The sequence below is a fragment of the Amblyomma mixtum genome, chromosome 5, assembly GCF_055824585.1.
Source record: "Amblyomma mixtum isolate Tamu chromosome 5, ASM5582458v1, whole genome shotgun sequence".
Lineage (NCBI taxonomy): Eukaryota > Metazoa > Arthropoda > Arachnida > Ixodida > Ixodidae > Amblyomma > Amblyomma mixtum.
In genome coordinates this window covers 121,613,117-121,639,236 of record NC_143016.1, presented here as the reverse complement: position 1 = coordinate 121,639,236, position 26,120 = coordinate 121,613,117, and the positions used below count along the sequence as shown (strand labels likewise).

Here is a 26,120-nt window from a genome sequence, read left to right as displayed (position 1 = left end):
CAATGAGAGGAACTCAGACTCTTTGGTCATCGCTACAATTCGTTGAGCATCCGCCTCCTAGTGGTTGAGCATCCGCCTCACATGCGGGATGTGCAGCGTTCGATCCCCAGTGCCGCCGAGCACCCACCCGTGGTACAATGTGTGCAAGCTTTCCCCTGGCCTGATGCTCGGCTTAATCAGGGCGAAATGCTTGGGAAATGGGTCTTTCACCCCACCTTGAGCAAACGAAAAAAAAACCTAGTGCCATGGCGCTCCTTGGATGCATGTGCCCTTGTGCCATAAAAATTAATCATCATCATCAATTCTGTTCCCCTTTCTACTGTTTGAAAACGAGGGCTCGGAAATAGGGCTGCGCCTTCCGCGGAAGAATATAATGGAAGTCCTTTTTATTGGTGAAGTGAGACCAATAGTCCCACCAGAAAATTCTTTTCCTTCTGCTGCGATGAGAGAAGTGAATATCGAACACGCGTTTTATAGAACAATACAGTGTTATGCCAGAATATATAAGTACCCACAAAGGCAACAAACAAGCAAACATAGTGTGAAGTTCTTTATAAATATATTCCAATGTGAAGTAGTGTTATTCTCACACATTTAAGATTCATTCTATCAGTCTTGAAATGCGAAGCAGAGAAAATGAGGAAGCGGACGCGTACGAAAATCATGCAAGACATTTCCATTATCCGTCACACGGTTCCTGATCCTTGATTGATTGCGCTTATCTGTCACCGAACTCTTGGACAACAAGAACAGCGTATTGCGCCATGAAATCTAACATAGTTATGCCATCTGCGCTGTAATTCTGACTTGTTTGCTTTTATGTGCTTTGTGAGACGACGAGGCCCGGCACACCCTTACACTTTAAAGCTATCGAGAACCAGTAGCATGACCTCCACCTAGTCTATGCCATAAAGTGCGCACCGTCAGCGTCAGGTAAGGCACTGAAGAAGGGTCGTCTTCTTTTTAAAGAGCGATAACTTAAGTCCCTCAGCAGACCTCCAAGGTTTCAAGTGATGGCGTAGAGAGCTCCTCCACGTCAATTAAATTTGATGAAGTAGTGCTGTCACTTAACGTTTCGTGGAAAAAGGCCTTTCCATCATCTTGAATGGGTGCCACGACCTTTACGCCCTCTCGATTACGTGATCATTTTTTTCTGTGTGCTGAACTCTCTGTACCTTCAAGAAGTATTAGTTAGTGCATTGCCAAGAAAAGTACACTGTAAGACATTCACCGCCCTGAGAACCATTCTGTGGCGTACAGAAGAAGAAGAAAAGGAGTAACTACGTGCAAAGAGCCGTGAAGTGGCATATAAGACACATGGAATATACCGGTCTCATTAAAAAATCGGTACAGATTAAGCCACATGTGTGGATTTAATGTATTGTACTAGATTTGTTGACGGAGCACAAAACATTCATACCGGACTAAGAATTGCATCCTAATATACCATTCACGTTTATTACAAATGCGTGAGAAAATTCGTTTTCAGCACTTACCCGAAATCCTGTGGTTCATCATACTGTAGCGTGTCCAGGACGCAGTGTATCCGGTCGAGAAATCCACAGGCTCCTGGTGTAGCGCACACACATTCACAAACACCCACACCAGCAAAGCACTCCAGTAAAATCCTGCACGCGCAGGACACAAGCTTGTCAGATCCCGACGGTCAGTGCCACAGAAACCATATAGCGCAACAAAACAAAGACAGCGCCCCTCGTAACGGAGGAAAAGAGCGGCAGGGATGACAATCCGTGCGTTCACCACTCTAGGACGGTGATGGAAAGCACTAGAAAAAAAAAAGCCAGTGAGGTATCCGTTCAGGTAGGCGTAAACGAACAGGAGGCGGCGACGATCATCGCCAATCCTTCTTCCCCTCGGCGGGGCTACAACGGCTACCCGCCTCGTCGCCGGCACCGGGGCAAGACAGCGGCGACGACGGCATGTGCGGAGCGCGGGAGAGAACTCGGTCAACGGCAGCGGCACTGCACTCGCACGGCTTACGGCAGAGCTGGAAGTTGCTCCTCGCGCTACCTGGTCCAACAAAGGAATGGCACCTGCCCGACCGACCTCCTCCTTCGGGGCTTCCCCCACCCCGCCAAACGCCACCGAGGCCGGAGCAGCAGCAGACGAAAGTTGTTGTTGTGGGGCGTCCGGTTGCTAGGCAACGCGCCCCCTGGTGCGAGCGTCTGTTGCCCTTCTCGCCTGTCTTACGGCGCATGCCCTCTCCTGTGTTGGCACTCTTTCCTAGCAGCTCGTTGGAAGGGTTCTGCGAGCTACCCAGTCGCCATCTGGCGTCAGGGGCAGTAACTACAGTTGTAACCGTGACCAAGCTGCGCGATCAGCGAGTTCCATCGTAACGGTTCCGGTGTAGGAACCACAGAGAAAATTCTAACAGAAAAAACCCAATAGCTGTTCCATTGGTTTGGCACTGTACCATTTTGAACCACCACACCGCAACAACGGTACAGTTCCTATTTGTGTACAAGTCTGTTCGTGCATTGCTTGTATCAGTATGTCGGACTATTGCTGTATTGGCTTATTAGGTGTGCATGTACGGTAGGTATGCCGTGAATCGAGGGCCTGTAGTTCCCGCAATGGTGAAGGAAAATGCATAGAATAGCGTTCTAAATAATTACATATTCATGAGCTGAAAAAAAAGAGCGCAAACCTTGAATTCAGGATAGACATGTCTTTTTCACATATTAGTAACCGTGGAAGTTACTATCGCAGTAGAAGTTCACCTGTACAAACTTCAGCCAACGACAGCTACAGAATTGGCGATAGTTTGGACTGCGTAGTACCTCGAAGGCTCTTAGTGGTAACAATGATGATGAATGAACATAACAGACAAACAATGGGACGCAGCGCAACTATCAACTCAACATTTCTTTTCAAACATGCACAGTTATAGAGACAATGTAGAGAGTGGTGCCAGCACTGGAAGCCTGATCGCTACCCCAATTTTTTTATATAGCTAACGACAGCTATAGAATTGGTGGCAGTTTGCACTGCGTAGTACCTTGAAGGCTCTTAGTGGCAACAATGACAAAGAATGAACATAACAGACAAACAATGGGACGCAGCGCAACTATCAACTCGACATTTCTTTTCAAACATGCACAGTTGTAGAGACAATGTAGAGAGTGGTGCCAGCACTGGACGACTGATCGCTACCCAAATTTTTTTATATAGCTAAGGACAGCTATAGAATTGGTGACAGTTTGCACTGCGTAGTACCTTGAAGGCTCTTAGTGGCAACAATGACGAAGAATGAACATAATATACAAAACAATGGAACGTAGCGCAACTATCAACTCGACATTTATTTCCAAACATGGACAGTTGTAGAGGGAATGGAGAGAGTGGTGCCAGCACTGGAAGCCTGATCGCTACCCCAATTTTTTTATATAGCTAACGACAGCTATAGAATTGGTGACAGTTTGCACTGCGTAGTACCTTGAAGGCTCTTAGTGGCAACAATGACGAAGAATGAACATAATATACAAAACAATGGAACGTAGCGCAACTATCAACTCGACATTTATTTCCAAACATGGACAGTTCTAGAGACAATGTAGAGAGTGGTGCCAGCACTGGAAGCCTGATCACTAACCCAATTTTTTTATGTAGCTAACGACAGCTATAGAATTGGTGACAGTTTGCACTGCGTAGTACCTTGAAGGCTGTTAGTGGCAACAATGACGAAAGATGAACATAACATACAAAACAATAGAACGTAGCGCAACTATCAACTCGACATTTATTTCCAAACATGGACAGCTCTAGAGACAATGCAGAGAGTGGTGCCAGCACTGGAAGCCTGATCGCTACCCAAATTTTTTTATATAGCTAACGACAGCTATAGAATTGGTGACAGCACTGCGTAGTACCTTGAAGGCTCTTAGTGGCAACAATGAAGAAGAATGAACATAATATACAAAACAATGGAACGTAGCGCAACTATCAACTCGACATTTATTTCCAAACATGGACAGCTCTAGAGACAATGTAGAGAGTGGTGCCAGCACTGGAAGCCTGATCGCTACCCCAATTTTTTTATATAGCTAACGACAGCTATAGAATTGGTGACAGTTTGCACTGCGTAGTACCTTGATGGCTGTTAGTGGCCACAATGACAACGAATGAACATAACATACAAAACAATGGAACGTAGCGCAACTATCAACTCGACATTTCTTTTCAAACATGCACAGTTGTAGAGACAATGGAGAGAGTGGTGCCAGCACTGGAAGCCTGATCGCTACCCTAATTTTTTTTTATAGCTAACGACAGCTATAGAATTGGTGACAGTTTGCACTGCGTAGTACCTTGAAGGCTCTTAGTGGCAACAATGACGAAGAATGAACATAATATACAAAACAATGGAACGTAGCGCAACTATCAACTCGACATTTATTTCCAAACATGGACAGTTGTAGAGGGAATGGAGAGAGTGGTGCCAGCACTGGAAGCCTGATCGCTACCCCAATTTTTTTATATAGCTAACGACAGCTATAGAATTGGTGACAGTTTGCACTGCGTAGTACCTTGAAGGCTCTTAGTGGCAACAATGACGAAGAATGAACATAATATACAAAACAATGGAACGTAGCGCAACTATCAACTCGACATTTATTTCCAAACATGGACAGTTCTAGAGACAATGTAGAGAGTGGTGCCAGCACTGGAAGCCTGATCACTACCCCAATTTTTTTATATAGCTAACGACAGCTATAGAATTGGTGACAGTTTGCACTGCGTAGTACCTTGAAGGCTCTTAGGGGCAACAATGACGAAGAATATGCTGGCTTGTGGTGTCCCACAAGGCAGCATATTGGGGCCTTTGCTCTTTAACCTTTATATAAATGACATTGTTAATATTAACCAGGATGCCAAATTTATCATATACGCAGACGATACCAGCATATTTTTCTCTGGTAATAATATCGATCAACTTATCTCTAGTTGCAATGACACAATAGTTCAACTACAACAATGGTCGTCCTATAATTCTATGACAATTAACGCAAATAAAACAAAAGCTGTTATCTTTCGGGCAAAGAATAAGCCACTCCTTCCTCATGCCGACATTATTTTTAACTCTCGTCCTGTTGACATTGTTGACCATTTCAAAAGCCTTGGTGTGACATTTACTGCTCACATGTCCTGGGAAACTCATGTGAACTTACTAGTGACGAATTTAGCTCGGATAACTGGAGTAATTGGTCGTCTCAGATACATTCTTTCTACAAAACTTAAACTATTGGTTTATAATTCACTCTTTTATTCACATGTTAACTATTGCCAACTTGTTTGGGGTACAACTAGATTATCTAATCTACAAAAAGTTTATGTCATGCAGAAGCGATACCTACGTCATGTGTACAACGCTGGTTATCATGCAACAACTGCAGGTTTTTTTCATAGAGCGCATGTCATTACGGCTCATAAACTATATCTCTACCGTCTGAGTACTAGATTTAAATATGAAGTAAGATATAACATACATAACCTTGGTACTCTGGCATATTTAGAAAAGAATGAACAATATTATGCTACAAGACATGGAGAATATTGGAAAATCGTTGCACCCCGTTTGAACTCTGGCATGGAACGCCTATGTTATTCTTTACCATCACTGTTAAACCATTATCTGTCTACTAACTTTGATTTATTTATTTGCTCCACTGCTAAGCTTCGCTCTATGTTTACTGAGGATGAATAACTGATTTTACTTATCCTGGGATTTCATTTTTCGGACCACTCTGTTTTGCTTCTGTTCTGCACTGATCAAGTGTTTTCATTTTCTTTTGTTTGACTGTGTGAATTGATTGCTGTTGACCAAACGCTGCTCATTAAGTGGGGCGACGGACTCGTCAAGCCGCCTATTGACGGCTTTTTTCCGTCGTCCTCCATCTGTGTACTGCACATGGTGGAAATAAAGTCTTCTTCTTTTCTTCTTAAACATAACATACAAAACAATGGAACGTAGCGCAACTATCAACACGACATTTCTTTTCAAACATGGACAGTTGTAGAGGCAATGGAGAGAGTGGTGCCAGCACTGGAAGCCTGATCGCTACCCCAATTTTTTTTTATATAGCTAACGACAGCTATAGAATTGGTGACAGTTTGCACTGCGTAGTACCTTGAAGGCTCTTAGTGGCAACAATGACGAAGAATGAACATAACAGACAAAACAATGGAACGTAGCGCAACTATCAACTCAACATTTATTTCCAAGCATGGACAGTTGTAGAGGCAATGGAGAGAGTGGTGCCAGCACTGGAAGCCTGATCGCTACCCCAATTTTTTTATATAGCTTACGACAGCTATCGAATTGGTGACAGTTAGCACTGCGTAGTACCTTGAAGGCTCTTAGTGGCAACAATGATAACGAATGAACATAACATACAAAAGAATGGGACGCAGCGCAACTATCAACTCGACATTTCTTTCCAAACATGGACAGTTGTAGAGGCAGTGGAGAGAGTGGTGCCAGCACTGGAAGCCTGATCGCTACCTCAATTTTTTTATAGCTAACGACAGCTATAGAATTGGTGACAGTTTGCACGGCGTAGTACCTTGATGGTTGTTAGTGGCAACAATGATAACGAATGAACATAACATACAAAACAATGGGACGCAGCGCAACTATCAACTCGACATTTCTTTCCAAACATGGACAGTTGTACAGGCAGTGGAGAGAGTGGTGCCAGCACTGGAAGCCTGATCGCTACCCCAATTTTTTTATAGCTAACGACAGCTATAGAATTGGTGACAGTTTGCACGGCGTAGTACCTTGATGGTTGTTAGTGGCAACAATGATAACTAATGAACATAACATACAAAACAATGGGACGCAGCGCAACTATCAACTCGACATTTCTTTCCAAACATGGACAGTTGTAGAGGCAGTGGAGAGAGTGGTGCTAGCACTGGAAGCCTGATCGCTACCCCAATTTTTTTTATAGCTAACGACAGGTATAGAATTGGTGACAGTTAGCACTGCGTAGTACCTTGAAGGCTCTTAGTGGCAACAATGATGAAGAATGAACATAACATAGAAAACAATGGAACGTAGCGCAACTATGAACTCGACATTTCCTTCCAAACATGGACAGTTGTAGAGGCAATGGAGAGAGTGGTGCCAGCACTGGAAGCCTGATCGCTACCCCAATTTTTTTTTATAGCTAACGACAGGTATAGAATTGGTGACAGCTAGCACTGCGTAGTACCTTGAAGGCTCTTAGTGGCAACAATGATGAAGAATGAACATAACATAGAAAACATTGGAACGTAGCGCAACTATGAACTCGACATTTCTTTCCAAACATGAACAGTTGTAGAGGAAATGGAGAGAGTGGTGCCAGCACTGGAAGCCTGATCGCTACCCCAATTTTTTTTTTATTTCGCTAGCCGTGATGTGCCCTTTTTGCTGCCTGATATCCTCCGGGGGTAAATTAACCTCTTTGGTGGTAACACAACAATCTCGTTCTGAGCAAAAAAATATGCCTACCACATTTCTAGGATTCTTTCGTTTCCGCGGTCGATTACAAAAAAAAAAGAACGTTTGTATTCCCAAGTAACGGTATGCAAGTACGTCTTTTGTGATCGGCTGGTAAAGCTCTCGGGGCGCTATCACGTGACCTGTCTGGCATCTGCAATCCGTAACTGGAGCAAGAAGTGAAAGGTGTGCCTCACACATCTTCGTCACAATCCAGGGGCGGAATTATGGGGGGAGGAGCGGCCGGTCCTCTCTGTGCCTCAAGCGAGAAATTTTGCATAGTAAAACCATGCTGAACCTCATATTTCTGAGAAAAAAGAACAAGAAATGCGCAATTAAAATGGAACCGCCCTTCAGAACAATCCCCTCCACGACTGGCTCATAAATCTGCCCATGTTACAGCCAACAAAATTTCATATTTGGTATACATCACAACACCCGTCATCTTTGCACGTTGTCTACCCTTCTCTGCGTATCCCTTCACCTAGCTACACTGTCTTACTGCAGTGAAGCCAGCTTTTCAAGAGACGTTTAGGTTATATGCCGCTGTCTATCCAGCAGGCGTACCGTTCTTCTAACAACATAGCTGGAATGTGGCAAAGTCACTCTACCAGGGTCATTTGGTTTCGTTGAAGAACTTGGCGACGGCTGACGCTCTGCTCTCCAGCTCCTGACTAAATGCACTGTCCTAGCTGCATTCCACGGCGGGAAACCAGGGAAGGCTTTATAACACGCAAGACCAGAGCCCGTGTTCCTGTGGATATTAAGGCGAAAGCCTTTACTGTCTCATACTGTCGTCCGCTGGCAGAGGGTGTCACACCTAATGCAGCGTTTAACTCGTGTGAACTTTGGAATTAAAAAAGATAGGAGAAAACGAATCATTGCTTCAGATAGAAGAGGAAAAACTGAACCTAGAAACCAAGTGTGATGACTTTAGATTAATTAGTTAATTAATTACAGGCAAAAATGTCGAAATTGCGTCGAAATAGCGTGGACGTCGGTATAGCCACGGGAACGGTGTGACGTCACATCCACCGGAAGTCGTCCCGGCATAGTCTCCTAGGCTTTCGCCTCTCAACACTTTAGTTGCCAAAGTGTCCTCGCAATTTTATGCGGAGCATATTAACGTAGGTTTCGGGCCTTCGCGCGACGCCCGGCGGTGGCCACCATTGACCTTGAAGTGAGATCACATGATGTGACGTCACGTGATGACGTCACACCGGCTGCAGATGGGGTCTCATATCGTGCCTCCACGCTTCGGTTCGCGCCGTCGCGCGCGACGCGGCGTCGGCGCCACCATCATCGCTGCATCACGTGATATGTGACGTCACGCCAGGGATGAAGCGGCGCGCGCCCGCCGTCGCGTCAGTCTCTGTGCCCGCAACCGCGCCAGCGTCTTTGCGCCGGGCGTGTATGCGGTCAAGATGCCTCTAAACGCTAAGGACGTTAATAATAAGAATGAAAAACGAAGGCTGCTTCGCATCCACTGGGCTTAACCTTGATAAGCCTCCAACTTTTTTTTGTCCATTTTGCAAGCTGAGAGAATTGGCGCCTATTCACGTTCTTCACCGATATCGCGTCGAAATGAGATTTTTTAAATAACTCAGGTTAATCTATTATTAGTGTTCTATTTGTTGCTTTCGCCGCCTCTTTATATTTCGCTGTGTGCGCAATGACCCGCAGAGTGCGCCTCGGACACAAAATAACGGTTTCGTCACGACAAGCGAAATTTCCCTCAACGCCATTTGACATTGCGCGATATTTCTCCCCGCTTGTCTATTTAAAGGTGGTCGAAATTTCCAGTCCTTCACTACGGCGTCCCTCATAGCCTGGGTCACTTTGGGACGTTAAATCCCCATAAACCATAAACCATTTTTCTGATAGAAGCGCAACCGCAGCGCGGGACCAGTTTGTCTAGACAATGGTAGATACTTCTGTTCGAGCAGTGCGCCGCCGCTTCCAAGGTTCAAATTTCATCTATTTTTCTAGCGCGTCCGCCAAATTTGAATACTTTTACTGACGTATTTCTGATGGGAGGTCCATCAGACACATTTACTTCGGGACCTCCTACTGTACAAACCACTTGCGATTGATTCTATCCCGTATTTAATAAATCTTCGCTTGGTCCGTGACCGTGATGTCACTCATGACATCGATATGCTGTCAACAGTCTGCGTGGCCGTTGGCAGGAAGGAAGGTAACCGGCGGGCATGCATTCTGTTACTGCGTTGTCTCGCAACCGCATAAATGTAAATGGCATGGTTTATGAATCATTTTTCTTGACCATCCTCATCATTCCTTGGTGTTCGCGTATCGGTTTCTGTGTTCATTCCCCGTATGTTTTACGCGCAGTTCCTGGTAATCCTCTTGCTATCTTCCTCCACAAGACTCGATTTCAAAGGCACAGCATAGCGGCTATCGCTTACGTCGAGAAGCAGGTTGACCGCAGCGATCTCGGAAATGGTCTCGTAACCCTCGACGGAGTTCTCGATCTACGACACAGTATCAGGCAGATCGCAATTAAAAGAAATGAGGCTGACGCAAGAGCTCCAAATCATTATGCCCTGTATGAAACAGCGACAGCAATCAAATAAGCGTTCTTATTGTGGAGCGCAAAATAGACAGTCACAGCAAACACAAAGCGTCGTAACCCGCATCGTTTGTGCCCCTTGGTTTTTCCCCCTAGTTAAAACGAGCACGGATAAAGTATCCAGAAATGTACTTTATATGGAGCACAGTTCTGGATATTTTATCCATGCTCGCGAAATTAGAGATTCTTGATGCGGCATGCTATACTCAGCGCCTTCCAACTACCACATTGAGGAAGGGGAGAGAGTGCCAGAACCCTGGAGACGCGCCCTCCGGGTCCGACCCCTTCCCCGTAACATGTGCAGAGAAGACCATAGCGGTCGTCGCCAGGCGCGCGCGGAAGCGTTGGCGCGATACTATGGTAACCAAGAACACGTGTATTACGTGGACGTTGCCGGCCCACACCACGGGGGGTGGTACACGGCCGCAGTCGTACACAACACAAACACAGTTAACGGGCTCACTTTCAAAGCCTACAGCGCAACACACGCGGAGGAGATTGCCATTGCTATGGCTCTCACTAATCCCAAGTCGAAACATATCATCACCGACTCGCGAGGGGCCTGTGGGAACTATGAGCTGGGCTGGGCTACCCTGCTTGCGTGGCGCATACTGCAATATAGCTGCCGATGCGAAGATTCAACTCCGCGTAGCCTGATTTGGGCCCCCGGTCACCAGGGCCTCCAGGGAAACGAACAGGCCGATCAGGCCGCTCGCGCACTCTCTCCCCGAGCTATCTCCTTGTACTTGGAAGCCTACTCCCAAACAGACAATCTGGCCCTTCTATTACTACAAGGCCCTTCTATTACTACAAGACATCACCGATTACTACAAGGAGGAGCACCGGCGCTAACGGGCCCCTCTCAAGGGACTGGATCGCGCTGACGAGCGCCTCCTGATCAAAATTCTCACTAACACTGCACTGTGCCCGGCAGTGCTTAAACATTTCAATACATCCTTTGATGGCGCGTGCCAGTTCTGTGGGGAGGTGGCTGACACCTTGCACATGGTTTGGGCGTGTCGGTCAAACCCATCTATCCCCCCAACCCCAATCCAACCCCCACCAGAGAGGACTGCGAGGCGGCCCTGTACGGCTGCCAAGATCTAAAGACCCAAAAGGCCTTGGTTCACCGGACGCGGGCGGCGTTGCTTGCCAATGGGGCCCCGGAATAGGGGCTCCACCTAGTATTGTTAGGGGAAAGGGCCAATAGGGCCCTACCCCAATCACCTCTATGTAAGAAAATTAATAGATGATAAATGCTTTTCGATTATCGCCACCACTGTCTTCGGTTAAACCCCATTTTTAACTTAGCCCTGCACTCCGAGCAAACTTCTTGAAGGTCGAGCTGAGGCCGATTTCTACCCAAAATGCGCCTTAAAGAACATTTATTTTGTCAGCGAGCAATTTTGAAGGTACAGCACAGACACTAGCAGAAATGTTGTACTACTTCCTCAGCTGTGTTCTCAGTTAAATAATCATGATTTTAGACTATAATTCATTCTTTATATCCACAGCGGAGCTTTACCAGATAATACGTTCAAGAAGAATGAGAATAACCCGGAAGAAAACCAAATTAGGAATTTTGTTTGAGTTAGCTAATTTATCTCCGAATTTGAAGTAAAAAAAATCGAGCCTGACACCGAATTCTGAGAGAAAAAAAAATCGAAACTGAAAACAAACGGACCTAGCTTTATGTAATTTGGTTTCTAATATATCGCAGGTAGAAAAAGTTCCTTCATGCAACCTGTGCTATCTAATTTTTGACGTAAGCTGACTAACACAATTCGGTGCCACTCTGTTGTGGCTCGAGCATGACTTTGTAAGATGCACCTTTGGTGATGGATTTAAAAAAAAGAGAGCGATTATACGATAGCATATGGAGTTCATCGGTCCATTTGGCGGGGTCGCCGTCTTGTGTCGTTACTCCTGGCAGGGGGGTGTGCAATAAAAACAAGCAGAATAGGTCGCTAGCCGGATTATGATCCGAGGCGCTGCGAACATATCAGCTGCGCTGGTCGCTGCTAGATCCCTAGGCCATCGCTGCAACCTCAGTTTTGCGCGTTAAACTGACAGGAGTAACTCTGATAGGTATCAGTCTCGCGCGCCGCGTTTCGATGCAGGCGAAGCGCAAAAAGGCGCTTAAGTGCTGTGCGATGCCTGTGCACATTAAATAACCCGAGGTGGTCGAAATTATTCCGAAGTCTTCCACTACGCCCCCCCCCCCCCCCCCCCCTTTTTTTTTCATTTCTCCTTACACCCCACCGACGGAGCAGGCGGTCAGGGCTTACAAACGCACTGTCGACGAATACTACACGCAGCAAAAATTGTATTTAGCTGATTTACCACAGCCACACCCATCCTTATCGATCCATGAAGCTCAGATTCTTCACCGAATACAGTTCAATCTCCTACATACACCAGCCAAACTTTATACCGGTACACTTCCACACCTCAGTGCCTAAACTTTCCGCACGCATATGCAAGCATAGAACACTGCCTTACACAGTGCCACGCAGCTTTCCAGTCCCCCGCCTATCCTTTGCCGCCCCCCCCCCCCCCCCATGGCCCATCTGGCTCGCCTCCCTGGATCTGAAGCTGCAACGTGCCCTCGTCGCCTTGGCCCAGGATGTACTGAACGCCTAATAGAAGGGATGTTCTAATAAAAGTGTCACACCACCACCACCACCACCTCCTAATTTATCCCTCCCCTTACGGCGCGGTTCCGGAGTCCACTCAGATGTGAGGCAATGTCTACCCTCTTTCCTTTTCTCAAAAGCCAGTTTTATTGTCGTCGTCTGGAATTTGTAAATAGAGTACTTGTATGTAGTTACTACATACTAAGGAAATAGCTAATAGAGTCAGGACAACCTTGGACTTTAGTCAACCAAATGATCAGGCAGGCTTTCGTAAAGGATACTCGACAATAGACCACATTCACACTATCAATCAGATGATAGAGAAATTCGCAGAATATAACCAACCCTTATATATAGCCTTCATTGATTACGAGAAAGCATTCAGTGGAAACCTCAGCTGTCATGCAGGCATTGCGGAATCAGGATGTGGAAGAGTTATGTGAAAATATTGGAAGATATTTATAACGATTGCACAGCTATTATAGTTCTCCATAAAGACAGCAATAAAATTCCAATACGGAAAGGTGTCAGGCAGGGAGACACGATCTCGCCAATGCTCTTCACTGCCTGCTTACAGGAGGTATTCCGGGGACTGGAATGGGAACAATTGGGGATAAGAGTTAATGGAGAATACCTGAGTAATTTGCGATTCGCTGATGACATTGCCTTGCTAAGCCACTCAGGACAAGAACTGCAAAGCATGATCAATCAGTTAGACAGGCAGAACAGAACGGTGGGGCTAAGAATTAACATGCAGAAAATCAAAGTAATGTTCAACAGCCTAGCAAGGGAACAACAGTTCGCAATAGGTAGCGAGGTGCTGGAAGTAGTAAGAGAATATATCTACTTAGGGCAGGTAGTGACCGCAGATCCGGATCATGGGAGGGAAATAACTAGAAGAATAAGAATGGGGTGGAGTGCATATGGCAGGTTCTCTCAGATCATGAATGGCAACTTACCAATATCCCTGAAGAGAAAAGTATACAACAGCTGTATCCTACCGGTACTCACCTATGGGGCAGAAATGTGGAGGCTAACAAAGAGGGTCCAGCTTAAGTTAAGAACAACGCAGCGAGCTATGGAAAGGAAAATGGTAGGTGTAACGTTAAGAGATCGGAAGGGGGCGGAGTGGGTGAGGGAACAAACGCGGGTTAATGACATCTTAGTTGAAATCAAGAGGAAGAAATGGGCTTGGGCAGGGCATGTAATGCGAAGGCAAGATATGCGCTGGTCCTCAAGGGTAACGGAGTGGATTCCAAGAGAAAGCAAACGTAGCAGGGGACGGCAGAAAGTTAGGTGGGCGGATGAGATTAAGAAGTTTGCGGGGATACAGTGGCGGCAACTGACAAAGGACAGGGTTAATTGCAGAGACATGGGAGAGGCCTTTGCCCTGCAGTGGGTGTAGTCAGGCTGATGATGATGATGATGATGTAGTTCCTAACCACTCTCCCCCTATCTTTTCTGGCTGTGCCCTCACCTCTTCAATTTAACTACTTCAGTCTGCTTGCCATTTCTCGGTTTACGCTGCCCCAGCTCATGTGCTTCCGATAGCGATAAAAGATGCCGCGGTTAGCAAAAAATCTTTTCCTTTCTGTATTCATTATTTTGAATAAAACCGCTACAACTGATCGTCGTTGTCCTCGCCATCTTCCATCCTTGCGCAAATAACTTCCGCCGCGGTGGATCAGTGGTTATGATGCTCGGCTACTGGCCCGAAACACGCGGGTTCGATCCTGGCCGCGGCGGTTGAATTTGTTTGAAGGAGAAATTCTAGAGGCCCGTGTACTGTGCGATGTCAGTGCACGTTAAAGAACCCCAGGTGGTCGAAATTTCCGGAGCCCTTCACTACGGCGTCTCTCATAGCCTCAGTCGCTTTGGGACGTTAAACCCCATAAACCAAACCAAACCAATCAAAAAGAGCACGCGAGCACTCACCCGTACATGCAAGCCGAAATCTAATCGCGTGCCCGCATTACTGACAACAAAAAAATTTTCCTGGATGCGCCATCTAGCAAGCATCCAGCAAATCACTTGACATCTCTAACTTCAGTTGCATGCAAGACACTCGAACATATTTTGTTCACCAGTATAGCAGCACATATGGACGCACATTCATTGTTTAATCCTCGTCAGCATGGTTTTCGAAGGGGCCTATCGTGTACTACGCAGCTGACTGAATTTGCGCACGATTTGGCTGAGGCACTGGACAGGCGACTTAGCGTGGACTGCGTGTTTTTGGACTTTAAAAAGGCCTTTGATACCGTGACGCATTCTTTACTAATTCAAAAAATGTCTTTTTACAATATTAGCCCTCAAGTGATATCATGGGTAAAAGATTACCTATGTTTACGGCAGCAGTTTGTGGTTATGAATGGCGCCGAGTCTCAAAGAGTGCAGGTTGTGTCTGGTGTTCCCCAGGGCTCCGTGTTAGGACCACTATTGTTCCTGCTCTACGTGAATGACATTGGTGACGGAATAGTATCTCAAATGCGGCTATTTGCGGATGACTGCGTTCTTTATAGTGTTGTCACTAGTGATCGAGATGCGGAAATGTTCCAAGAAGATTTGAACAGAATCTCAGAGTGGTGCGTTCAATGGAATATGAATTTGAATTTGTCCAAGAATGTCCATATGAAGTTTACAAGAAAGAAAAACCCTGATGTGTATTCATATGTTATTAGGAACACAATGTTAGAACAGGTATTCGAATTTAAATATCTAGGCGTTTATTTTACTCCTGATTTGAGCTGGCGCCGTCACGTCGATTATATCTCTGCTAAAGCATGCAGAAACTTGGGATTTCTTCGCCGAAATGCAAGCACTTTTCCACTGTCATGTCGTGACATTTTATTCAAGACTTATGTCAGGTCGGTTCTGGACTACGCGTGCACTGTCTGGGACCCGCCTACTGCTAGAGATAAAGATAAGTTGGAGAGGGTGCAGAACATTGCCTCTCGTTTCGTGTCTGGCACACGCAGGGCTCGTTACAGTGCATCGCGTACGAAGGATGCACTCAACTGGGAATTGCTTGACACGCGCCGAAAGAAGTTGCGTCTGAAGCTGTTTCATGCTGTTTATTATTCAACTGTTCGGGTTGAACGCGAAAGGTATGTGCAGGAGCCTTTTTATAGATCCAACCGTGTTGACCATGTTTTTAAAGTCCGCGAATTCGCGGCAAAAACTGAATTGTTTAAAATGTCTTTTTTTCCGAAAACCATTAGAGAATGGAACAGACTACCGAGCGATGTTGTGAGTGTGACATCAAATGATGCGTTCTTTCGTTCTTTAATGATGTGATGCGATTGTGATGTGTTCTTTTGAAGTGAGATGTACATGGTGAAAGTTTTATGCTTGTAACTCTGCCTGCGAGCGGAGGTGTCATGTGTGCTTCTTTGTTGTACATTGCCCCCCCCCCCCCCCCCCCCCCCCACTGTAATGCCACGGCGCTGTGGGTTCCTTACTAAATAAATAAATAAATAAACATGGCGGGAGGTTTGAAAAAGTGCTTGAAGCGCCATCTCGCAAGCATGCAGCAAATCACGCCACACGGCGGGAGATTTGAAGCAAAAAATTAAATTATCATTGGTGGCAGATGACATCACACTTTGGGTAACCAAAGGATGCGAAGGCTACATAGAAGACACACTCCAAGCAGCAGTGGACATCATTTAGGCATGCGCATGGGAATCCGGCCTCACTTGTTCTGAGCAAAAATCTGAACTCTTCGTGATCCGTCGTAAACAAAGAGGTAGGCGTACCACGACATCCCCCCCGCAAATAAACGTCTATGTTAATGGACGATCTGTCAAAGAGGTACAGACCATGAGAATACGTGGGTTGTATTTACAAACAAATGGAAAGAATACTGACACACTCACTAAGCTAAAACGCACGGTAGAAGCGACGGCGCGATTAATCCGCCGCATAGCTAACCGCAGACAAGGGGTGAGGGAAAGAGATTTATGCCGCCTAGTGCAGGCCTTTGCGCTAAGCAGGATACTCTATGCCACCCCTTATCTCAAATTTTCGAAAGCAGAAAAGGACAAATTGGATAGCATGATACGGCAGGCCTATAAGGCTGCGTTAGGACTCCCGCTAAATGCCTCAACCGAAAGGCTTATGAGGTTAGGAATACATAACACCTACAATGAACTGAAAGAAGCCCATTTAATGGCTCAAACAGCGCGATTAGCCAATTCCAGAACTGGCAGGAGTATTCTTACCAGGCTCGGAATTAACTTTCAACCTACGAATAACGATGCTAAAGTAGACTTACCCCGCGACTATAGGACGGCCCTACTAATCAAACCACTCCCCAAAAACATGCACCCCTTACACCATGAGGGCAGAAGACAAGCACGAGCCAAAGCCTTACATAAGAAATACAGACAGTGCGCTGCAACACTTTATGTAGATGCGGCAGAATACAAAAATACCAATGCCTTTGCAATTGTGGTTGTGAACGAGAATGGTGACCACATCGTCTCGGCGACAATCAAAACGAAATCCTCTGAAACGGCAGAAGAGGCGGCTATAGCCCTCGCCCTAGCACATACCCAAGGGAGCATCATCCTCAGCGATTCCAAAATGGGTATCAATAATTTCGCTAAGGGGCGAATTACAAACACCTCCCTTAGAATCCTTAACGCAACCAAATTCTCACCAAATTATTCCGAATTGGTATGGGTCCCAGCCCATTCGGGGAATCCGGGGAACGAGGCAGCCCACAATAAAGCCCGAGGTTTGGTCGACCGGGCAGTGGATGAGTCTGGCTCCCTGAATTTCACGAAGGACTCAATGATCACAAATCATGATCTCACCAATCATTTTAAATTAGAGAGGAGAATTTTCCCCCCTCCAGACAAAAGACTTACTAAAGAACAAGAGGTTACGTGGCGTCGTCTACAGACGAGATCGATACGCACCCCATCACTCCTCGCGCACATTTATCCAGATCTTTACAACCCAAACTGCAAATACTGTGGCCAGCGTGCTACCTACGATCACATCCTGTGGGACTGCAAAATAGAGCCACCTCCGGGTGATCTAGTTACAGCTCCTTCTCTCGAGCGGTGGGAGACCGTGCTGGCTAGCTCTGACCCCAGAACGCAAGTTTTGGCGGTGGAGTCGGCTGACAAAGTCGTCGAGGGCTATGTACTCTCGACCACTTAACGCGACCTGTTGCCAAGCTCTTCCCGGCGAATAAAATGTTTTACAATCAATGGTGGGAGACCGGGCTGGATAGTTCTGACCCCTGAACGCAAGTTCTGGCGCTGGAGTTGGCTGACGAAGTCGTCGAGGGCTATGTACTCTCTACCGCTTAACGCGAACTGTTTCCGGCGGATAAAATGTTTTACAATCAGTCAATGGTGTGCATTCATTCTATTGTATCGAGTTCTCATGTGATCAGTGATTTCGTCTCCCTCTCAATTTTTTTCTCATCGCGGGCTTCTTAATGGAATTCTTCTCTATAGAATTCTCGTTATTTCTTACGCTCATACATTTTAACGCTGTTATCCCAGCGTGCTCTACCCAACCAATGGAAAACCTGAACATGAAATTTATTGCTCAGTCCGGGGATATTTTCCTTCGAACTACGTAAAATGTTGAATTATTAGATGGTAGTGAAAATGTGTGCTTGGCATAGGCCATAACTCTTGCGGCTGAAGTAGGGCCCTCGCAGTACTCAAAAGGCACTACATTACGTTTGTGAAAAAATTTCCTGTTACCGGAAAACCTATGAAACAAAATTTTGCATCAGAAGTTGAGTAGAACGAATTTAATATTATAAGGTGAGACATGCTATTCCTTGACACAGCAGACTGGGACTACAGCTCTCCAGAATTGCTATAATCGGATACAACTCAAGAACGCAGTGGGGAATGGTCCTCAAAGGAAGTCCTCCAGCAAATGCCATCGACTGAGTGTCATGACGTCATGGTTAACCCTGCTAACGTTATATACCGGTTTCCTGGCATGCGCAAAGCAATTAACCACTATGACAGTCGGTCGACACCATAGACTGGACGGCCTCCCCTTAAGGGCATTCGCAACTGCGTTCTCGAGTTTTTTTTTTTCTGCTTTGTGCAGACGGCCAACCACACGCAAGTTGTAGCCAAACATGTGGATGCATTGTAACGGCGGTGTCGTGAAGGCTATTTGCAGCTGAATAAATTCAAATTGAAATTCAAATTCTTTATTTCTGCCTTGTAAAGATACAGACAGCGGAGGCGCAGAAAAAGCTGTGAGAGACAGCTTGACTAAGCCGCAGCCTCCTTTCGCTTGGCAGCAGCTTGACAGCAAGGCTTTTAATACAAAAGGCAGTTGCAAAGCGTGATAACGAGTATACCATAGTGAGCAGGAGAAAACGAAAGAACATTATACAATATTGACACAATATTCACATTGGGTAAACACAGGTAACGGCAGCAAAGAAAAAAAGAGGAAGAAAAATACGCTACGTCATTACAGCAATACACATACAGGACCAGTTTTCTAAGCCCGCGCCTTTGTCCACACTAGCGGATTGTGGAGACCATACTGCAGGCTAGACAGCCAGTGCAGTAATATTTGGTGAATGGTCTGCACGTTCACCCCGTAAACCGGTAATTCTGCGTCGGCTTGCTTGCATTGCGTGTACAACTGCGTCCATGCCGCTCTCGAGCGGACGCGCCTCATTTTGGCTCCGACAATTTTCGTCCGGATTACCGAAAAATTCCCTACGACCGCTAAAATTTTGCTTGTACTCGACGGTTAACATCACCCGGCACCCGAAGACATCGCTCTCGACCGGGTGGGCCAATTTTTGGGCCTTTTAGGCCCATTTATGTCTTCATCCCGTGGGAGCCCTAGCCAAGCCTAAAGCCAAGCAGCCGGTCTCCAGCGTTCTCCGCGGACGCCATGGCGGCCTCCGCTCGCCGCGGGTACGATCCCGAGACGATGGCATGGACAGAAGTCGTCGCAGAAGCCCTGTCTTCTCCTGAAACATCCACTCCGACGAAGGAGATCGTGGATGAAGGCCTCTTCACGTTGGTGGCACTTCGCAAACGCCAGCAGCGCCTTAACACCTCGGCAGTGAACGGACCCTCCGTGAGTGCCCCTGCTTCTGTGCATCCAAATACTTCAAGTTCAAACCATCAGCTCTCGCAAACAGCGGGATCGACGAAATGGCGGTCTACCGCTATGCCTCGACTCCGCAAAGAAGACTTCACGATTGTCATCAAGCCCAGAATGACGGTCTCCCTGAAGACGGCTCTGCAGAACGGTGAGCTTGGTGCTTTGCTCTCCGCCTATGTTAATGCCTCCTCGGTGGACACTCTTAGTATCTGGCCCATCTGGGACCAGAATATCGTTATCGCCACCACTCAAGACGTGAATGAGGCGAACGCGCTCGCTCGTGAATTCACTCTGAAAGCTTCCAAAGGCTCCATCCCGACGGTCGGTCACGCCAAAGTCAACGGTGAAGTCTGCAGGGGGATCATTACCGTCCATGAGCAGGAAACTTCTACCACCCTGAAATCAAAAGTCCAGTGGCGCGGAGGAGAGATAGCCTTCATCCGCAAGGTGGGGAAGTCGACGATTGCCCTGCTCACCTTCGTGGGGCATAAAGTGCCACGTCACGTGCACTATAACAGTGTGGTGACCTTGGTACGCGAATAAAGCGGACTATTCCCGCGTGTTTCCGATGCGGCACCATCGGCCACCGTGTGCACTTATGCCCGGATCCTCAACGCAATCGCTGCGGACACTGCGGCCAAACAGTCGCAGTCCTCGAAGACGGCAACTTGGAGACCCACGAGTGCACCCCTTCCTGCATCGTCTGCGGTGGCGGCCACCTTACGGGCTCGCAAGACTGCAAAGCAAAATTCCGGCGGCTGCAACGACCGGGAAACCCAACCGGTCAACGAAAGCAACGTCAGTGTGCAGTGCCCCCGGGAGCTGACACCACTCCAAAAGTTCCCCCGCCTTTCAACAAGCTGGTGCAAGGCACATCCGGACCAGCGCCACCAACGGACGCGTTGCCCGGGCATGTCTCCAAGTCCCCTCCATCAACAAGCCAAAAGTCGTCACGTGATCCAGGCGCACCCGTATTCCAGAACGGAGATTTTCCGCCTCTCGAGGGCCGTCCGCTTGGCACACCAAAGAGCCAAAGGTAGGCAGCCGAGACGGGCCTCCTCCGTCCCCCCGCACTCCCCTACCTTCTTCCCCACCAACCCTTCCTCCTCCTCCCCCCCCTTAACTCTGAGGTTGCGGACCTCCGCCGTGAGCTCGACACTCTCCGGGCTCAAAATGCTCAACTCCAGGCCAAAATTCATGCGCTAGAAACGGTTCGGTCCTCCCTGCCTATTGCCCAGGTAGCTCCGGAACCGATGCAACAAGTGCCGGTGGACCAGACATCATCTAGCTCTGACGCGCGTTTCACCGCCCTCGAAAACGCCCTTGCCGCATTAGCGACTAGGATGTCAAATTTCGGCCAAATTCAAGAAAACCTGTTCAAGTCAGTCACGGCCACGGTTACGGCCACCGTGACGGCCAATATTAAGACGTGGCTGGAGTCAAACCCCAGGCTTCTACGCCGAATGGGGCCCCTCAATGACACAAACCGCCCATCAATATTCAACCGCCCCATCGATCTAACCGAACTCAAGGAAGAGCCGGAACCGATCCAGCCGCAGGTGACGGAACCTGTGCCGGCTCTCCAAGGCAGTCTGCCTTCAAATCAACATGGCTGCGTCCCCTCCCAACCAACACCCTTAAAGGCGCCGCCCCCCGCAAAGACAGCAAGTTTTTTCCCTTGTGCAATGGAGTTGTCGGGGTTTCAAAAATAGGACCAAACGCGCCCACTTAAGGGCGTACATTGACAACCTCGAACACCCCGCCGCAGTCCTTGCGTTGCAAGAAACCGGAGATGCGGTTAAGCTCACGGGCTATAACACTTTTCAACGAGACCCGTTCACCTGTATCCTAGTCCATAAGGGTTACACAGGGCAGGAGGTTGATCTCGACCTAAATTTGGAATATTCGTACGTGATGGTCTCTGTCCTCCTCCTGCGGCGAACAGATAGCCCCGCACGCATACTTAATATCTACTGCCCCCCGAAACTCAAAAACATCCCTTTTTCTAACATCTTTAGCGCAGCGCTAAGGATCGCGGGTCGCGACCCCCTCATGATAGTGGGCGATTTTAACGCGCCCTGTCTCATGTGGGGTTATTGCAAGGAAGAGACGCGTGGTCGTAAGTTGGCGGGACTGATATCTACGCTGGGCATCACTATTCTAACCGACCCGGTCCACCCAACACGTGTGGGAACTCCGTCACTCGGGACACTTGCCCCGACCTTGCCCTCGTGAAACACATCCAACACGCAGAGTGGATCAACACCGAGGACACCCTCGGTAGCGACCACTGCATACTGAACACTGTCATTTACACTCGGCCCTTACGTCGCCCCCTTGCGCAAGCCAAACTTCCCGACTGGAACGCTTTCCGTCAGGCCCTCCCAGTAACTTCTCTCATGGAACAGGACTACTCCACTTGGGCACACGGACTCATGCAAACACTCCGTTTGCACGAAAAGCATATCCAGCTTACGGAGCGTGCACCTGACGTGGATAACCACCTGATGCACCTCTGGGAAGCTCGCCGCAGCCTCACTAAGCGATGGCGGCGGCAGAAACACAACCGTAAACTCCGCGCTCGCATCTCTGACCTCACCCAGCAAGCTGCCGAGTATGCTGCCCAGCTCGCAGATACTAACTGGGTAGATCGATGCAACAGCGCAGCAAGACATATGTCCAGCCGCAACATTTGGCGGCTCTTCAGGACTCTCATAGACCCCACACAAACACGCTCGGAAACACAGAAACACATCAATCGCGCGATAAAAACTTTCAAGGAAACACGAAGCAGCTAGCGAACACCTTGCGCTCACAATACCTCAATCAGGATCAAGACCCGCGCGGGCAGGATTATTCGTATGCAGGCTGCGATAATCCGGAACTGGATCAACTTTTCCAGCTTCACGACCTTCGCGCGGCTCTTGCCAAAATGCGCAGGGGGACGGCACCCGGGAGGGATAAGGTCACAGTCAAATTATTGGCGAACCTTCCTGATCGGGCATACGAAACCCTAATGGAATATATTAACGCCATTTGGACCGGGGACACTTCGTTGCCACCGGATTGGAAGACATCATTGGTAACCTTTATCCCAAAGGCGGGGAAACCGGTAAACACAGACAACCTCCGGCCCATATCCCTCACTTCATGCGTAGGAAAACTGAAGGAAACGATGGTCCGTGACCGCCTCTCAGAATATCTCGAGAGCAAGAACTCCTTTGCCGACACCATGTTCGGTTTCCGACCCAGTAAGTCCGCACAAGACATCCTTTTACAGCTTCATCACGAGGTTCTCGAACCCATAGAACACCCACACAACGACAAAATAGTCCTAGCACTCGATCTCAAGGGTGCGTTTGACAATGTTAAACACGGCGTCATACTAAAGCACCTTAGCGAGATCAACTGTGGCCCTCGTACATTCAATTACATCAAAGATTTCTTAACAGACCGCTTGGCCTATATACGTATACAAGAGACCGAGTACGGCCCGTTTGAGATGGGAACGCGGGGCACACCACAAGGCGCCGTGTTGTCCCCGCTTCTCTTTAACTTTGCTATGATGTACAGGGTCAATCACACTTAGCGGGAACACGGCTTCGCGTGGCTGCGCGCATGCGGAGCGCCATTACGGCCAAGCCTCTAGCAAACTCGTGCAAAGGGGCAGATGACACGAAGCACCACGTCAAGGTCCCTCCTCTCGTGCGCCACTCTGTATTGATTCATGACCGCGTTAGAAGCAGTGGCATTCCGCGCGTGCGTGGCCACGCAGAGCCGTGTTCCCGCTAAGTGTGATTGACCCTGTACCTCCCGGCACAGCTGGCGGCTGTCGGCGGTGTTCAGCATGCGCTGTACGCCGATGACATCACCATCTGGGCCACTACGGGAAGCATAGGAGAGATGGAGGAATGCCTGCAAGCAGCGGCGAGCATAGTTGACCACTATGCCATGTACCGCGGCCTCCACTGCTCCCCGTCCAAGTCTGAATTTGTGCATATTCGATGTTCTCCGAAATGTAAAATCTCCGTTCAGCTTTCTCTCGCAAGCGGCCCCATCCGTGAAGCGAAGGAGCTACGAATACTCGGTCTCTTCATTAAACAACATCGTAAGGCAGACACAACTCTTGCCAAACTCCGCAAAGTCGGCGACCAGGTGGGCCGAATGGTTCGCCGCGTTTCCAACAAGCGAGGAGGGTTGCGAAGTAAGGATGCGATGCGGCTCGCGCATGCCTTCGTAACAAGTCGAGTACTGTACTCGACTCCTTACCTCCGCTTACGGAAACATGACGAAGATCACTTGGATATTGTACTCCGCAAAATTTTCAAGAGAGCCCTCGACCTCCCGATATCCACTTCCAACGCGCGACTCCTCGCGTTGGGGGTGGTGAACACCTATCGAGAACTCCGCGAGGCGCATCTCGTTAACCAATACACGCGTCTCGCCCAGACCGTGTCCGGTCGCCGCCTCTTGGACCGGTTACATATCAGACATGATCACCATACCATGGAACGGGTTCGAGTGCCAGAACTGCGGAGAAGCGCCCTCTACTTTCGACCCCTTCCGACTAAGATGAACATGGAGGACCGTAATGGCCGGCGCCAGGCGCGGGCGAATGCCCTGCACCGCCACTATGGCTCAAAGAAACACGTCTTCTACGTCGACATTGCAGGCCCCTACCGCTCCAGGGGGGAATGGTACACGGCTGCAGTCATACACGAGGGAAAACAGGTGGACGGCCTCTCGTTCAGAGCGCCCAACTCAACGCATGCGGAGGAGGTGGCGATCGCCCTCGCAGCCTCCCATCCCGACTCTAAATTCATCCTCACAGACTCTCGCGGAGCCTGTAGTAACTTTGAGTTCGGTTCGATCACTCCACTCGCTCACCAAATTTTACACCGCAGTACTCGCGACGGCGATCCAACTCATCGCTCAATAATATGGGTCCCCGGCCACCAAGGCATGCCAGGTAACGAAGCCGCCCATGAGGCAGCCCGCGCACTCACTCACCGGGCACCAGGCGTCCCTTGGGAGGAGCTTAACCCAGATCACAGCCCTCTCCTTTCTTATAAAGAAATTACTGAGCACTATCGTGCCGAACACCGGCGATACCCTATTCTTATGAAAGGACTGGGTAAAGCTGGCGAACGAATTCTCATCAGGATCTTTACAAACACCCTGCTTTGCCCGGCGGTTCTCAAGCACTTTAATCCATCTTTTGACGCCCGCTGCTCATTCTGTGGGGAGGTGGCCGACACCTTCCACATGGTTTGGGCATGCAGAAAAAATCCTTCTCTCCCCCCAATCACCCCTTCCCCTACCTGAGAGGACTGGGAGGCGGCCCTGCTCAGCTGCCAGGAACTATCGGCCCAACAGGCCCTGGTTCGGCGGACTTGTGTAGCGGTCTCGACCAACGGGATCCCGGAATGAGGGACTCCGCCTAGTATTGTAAGGGGTGAGACCCATTAGGGGCCTCTCCCCGAGCACCTTTCTGTACACTACTAAATAAATGCTTTTCTCCTCCTCCTCCTCCGTCCATGCCGAAACTTACAGACGCGTGACAATACTTTCACGACTCGCTGAGCCCAAAGGAATAGCCTCAATAAAGGGCTTAATGAAAATGAGTTTGCCGACAGTCCGGCATCGTAGCTTCGTTCTATTTCAGCTTCGAGCCTCTTTATCACGCGTCGTCGTGGTCGTTGTGGCGCAGACGTGGGGATATGTTGAAAGAAAAAAAAATGGCTGAGGCTTAACTTGGTTAACCCTGGTCAGATGCGAAGCATATTGATGGCTAGGCTTGGTAATACATGGCTTTCCTTGGTTGAATACTTGGTCATTTTAATACAACGACTAGAAGCCTTCGTCGTGGGGGAAGACAACGGCATGGCTGCAGCGGAACGCCGACTAACCCCGAGACGCGCGTTGGGTGGGCGCCTGGATTGCCACGGAAGCCGCGTCCGAATGCCCGGTGGAGCGAGCGTTTCACCTACACCGAGTGTGAACGCGCGTTCGAAATGCGCGGGAGTGTGACGTCACCATACCACGTGATTCACACGGCGTGCAACCGCAGCGACGGCACAAGTTGGAGCCCGGTTTCTCCACTGTCGTGACGTCATCGTGTCACGTGGTGTGACGTCATGTATCACGTGATTTGGAGGCGCACAACCACAGCGACGGCGCGAGGTGGGCCCCCGTTTCTCTACAGTCGTGACGTCATCGTGTCACGTGGTGTGACGTCATGTATCACGTGGTTTGGAGGCACATAACCACG

General features: G+C 48.5%; 1 protein-coding gene across 2 annotated transcripts in view; it reads right to left on the bottom strand.

Moving 5' to 3' along the window:
• Cad96Cb (protocadherin Fat 4-like Cad96Ca) overlaps positions 1 to 1,794 on the bottom strand; it is a 277,322-nt gene extending 275,528 nt beyond the window's left edge. For both annotated transcript variants that reach the window (XM_089542420.1, XM_089542421.1), the window contains exon 1: positions 1,497 to 1,794. In XM_089542420.1, coding sequence (XP_089398546.1) covers positions 1,497 to 1,518 — 22 coding nt within the window. In that variant the 5' untranslated portion in view covers positions 1,519 to 1,794. The remainder of the gene's footprint in view (positions 1 to 1,496) is intronic.
• Between the last annotated feature and the right edge of the window lie 24,326 nt (positions 1,795 to 26,120).